The sequence below is a fragment of the Leishmania mexicana genome, contig 4 (assembly GCF_000234665.1).
Source record: "Leishmania mexicana MHOM/GT/2001/U1103 WGS CADB00000000 data, contig 4, whole genome shotgun sequence".
Taxonomy (NCBI): Eukaryota; Euglenozoa; class Kinetoplastea; order Trypanosomatida; family Trypanosomatidae; genus Leishmania; species Leishmania mexicana.
Window position 1 is genome coordinate 1 of NW_003946399.1, and position 2571 is coordinate 2571.

At 62.3% G+C, this 2571-nt stretch overlaps 1 protein-coding gene across 1 annotated transcript; it reads left to right on the forward strand.

Moving 5' to 3' along the window:
• On the forward strand, positions 1 to 1799 carry LmxM_19_1345a_1 (uncharacterized protein; the record flags this gene model as incomplete). The annotated part of the gene is made up of 1 exon (XM_003886508.2): positions 1 to 1799. A coding segment is annotated over one exon (1799 nt), but the record flags the coding sequence as incomplete, so codon positions are not given.
• Between the last annotated feature and the right edge of the window lie 772 nt (positions 1800 to 2571).

Here is a 2571-nt window from a genome sequence, read left to right on the forward strand (position 1 = left end):
CTGACAACACGGCCTGCTCATCACTCTCGGCGAGCAGCGAGTGCTCAGTGTCGCTGGACGGCCATGTGAAGGTGTGGGCGCCACCGAAATGGTTGGATAAGCTACGCTCACGCGCGCGCGCTCTCGGCTCACCCTCAGCTGCACAGAGGAGGTGCACCGCCTTTCTGCAGCGCTCTTGGATCCTGCCCGCCTTCTACACCATTGCGGGCGTCGTCTTCGTTATCTTTGTGCACGGCCCGCACGTTTTCCTCCCGCTGCTCATCATCATCGCCAACTACGTCATCTTCTCGCGGCTGCAGCGCTGGTGCCCCTACTGGCTGTTCATGGTCATCATGTGGTCCACGCACGTCGCTCTCCTGTACCTCATCGAGGTCAACGAGGGGTTCGAGCAGACGTACTGGGTGCAGTACTGCACTTTGTCTATTCTGTCGAGCCTGACAGCCATTCTGGGTGATGCAGAAGTGCTTCCTTTGGAGCAGCGGATGCGCTGGTCCGTAGCCTTCCGCATGTCGACGCTGCGCCTCATCGCCTTCAACTACGACCTGTGGGAGGCCACGCACGCCGCCGCACGCGCGCGCGACCGTGCCACGGCGAAGCACGACGCCGGCTGCGTCGAGTGCGCGCAGCTGCGCGAGCAGAACGCGGCGTCGGCGGCCGCGCTGCCCGCCGAGGCGTCGCGCTGCTACAAGTACCGCACCGAGTACGCGCGCGACCCCGCCGACTACAACTTCCTGAACTACGCCGCCTACGTGCTGTTCCCGCCACTGTACCTTGCCGGGCCAATGTCGTCCTTCAACGCCTTCGTGTCGCACATGCGCGTGCCGAGCACGTCGATGCCGCTGCGCAAGATGGCGAGGTACGCGTTTGGCATCCTCCGCATCTACATCACGGAGTACACGCTGCTGCACTTTGTGCACATCCCATGCCTCGGCTCGTACGCCTTCGTGATCCTTCGGATGACCTTGCTGGAGCAGGCGCAGTTCCTGTTCTACATGCTGGCCTACCTGTGGTTGAAGTTCAGCTTTATATGGAAGTCGTCACGGCTCCTCGCCATGTTCAGCGGCATCAAAGTTCCGGATGACATGCGGCGCTGCTTCGACAACACGCTGACGGTGCGGGACTTCTGGCGCGACTGGCACGCATCCTTCCACCTGTGGATCGAGCGGTACATGTACATCCCGATGGTTGGCCGCAGCCGAAACGCGCTGTCGGTGCTGCCGATCTTCCTGTTCATTGCGGTGTGGCACGACCCTGCTCTGCACCTTGTCAAGTGGGCGGTGTGCATTGCCGCGATGTTCGAGGCGGAGGTGGCCGTGAGCGTGTGCTTTGGGTGGGCCGCCGCGGCGTTCCGGCGCGAGATGGCCGCCGCGGCACCGACGGGCGCAGTAAGTGATGCTGCGTTGGACAGCGGCCGCCCCGCGAACTGCGCGCCGCGCCGTAGTCTGCTGGCACGGCTGGCGAGGCTCTCTGCGCGTCGCTTGAGCCCGCTCGCGCAATCGTGGGTATACCGCCAATGTCGAGTGGTAGCTGGCATGACCACAGTGTTCGGGCTGATCGTTGCGAACTTGGTGGGTTTCTCGATGCAAAATGCGGTGGCGACCGTGGAGAAGCACGGCCTACCGTCGTCGGGGACCGATGCCGACGATGTGATCAAGAAGGCGTTTCACAGCATCACGCCCCTCTTTACTCTAGGCCTGATTGCCTTCATGTACTCTGTGTCCGCCCTGGCGGCGATGGATCGCGACATGGCCCGCCAGCAAACATCATACTTGAAGCTGCTCTATAGACTGAAGCAGTAGCGGCCCCGTCACGCTGGCGTCACGAGGGAGTAGGTGGCACGAGTCTGCAGTGTGGATGAGCCTGTGCATCCGGCTGGCGCGTCGCCCCAACTCCCTTCTGTGCCGGCCCTCTATGGATTCTTTCCCTTTCTGCGAAGGGCGTCGATGATGTCGCCTCGCGGGCTTTCTTTTGCTCTCCGACCGTCTCTTCCCACCCCCCGTTCTCCAAGGAAGGTGTGTACGTGCGTGGGTGCGTGTGGTGTTTGGCCGACTGAGCGAGGCGCCGCTCTTCGTTTTGTGTGTGTGTGTGTGTGTGTGTGTGCCGCGCGCGTGTCTGCTTGCGTGTGCATTCACGGGTAGGTGTGGGTGTGGGTGCATGACACGCGTAGATGCATCACCCATGGCCCCACCCCCTCCCCCTCACACTTCACCGGCTCGCCCATACGTCGAGAGCAGCGCTGCCAAATGCTCTTTGGCCCCCCTCCCTGAGGGACCCAGCCTCTCCGGCCCTCCCGCTCCAGGACGCTCCAGCCACCCCTCCCCCTCATTCTCCCCTTCTCGTGCCTCTCGCCTCACCGGGTCTCTCCGCCTCCCAGACGACCATCTCCAGTCAGAGGACCACCAACCGAAACAGCAAAAGCTCAGCCGTGTGAGCCAAGCACACCATAAAGCTGTGTTCATTCGTCTGTGTGTGTGTGTGTGTGTGTGTGCCGAGTCACCACATCTCATTTTATAGCGCTCGTGATTGTAAATTCCCTGCGCTGTTCCCCCCCCCGTCTCACCCCCGCTCATC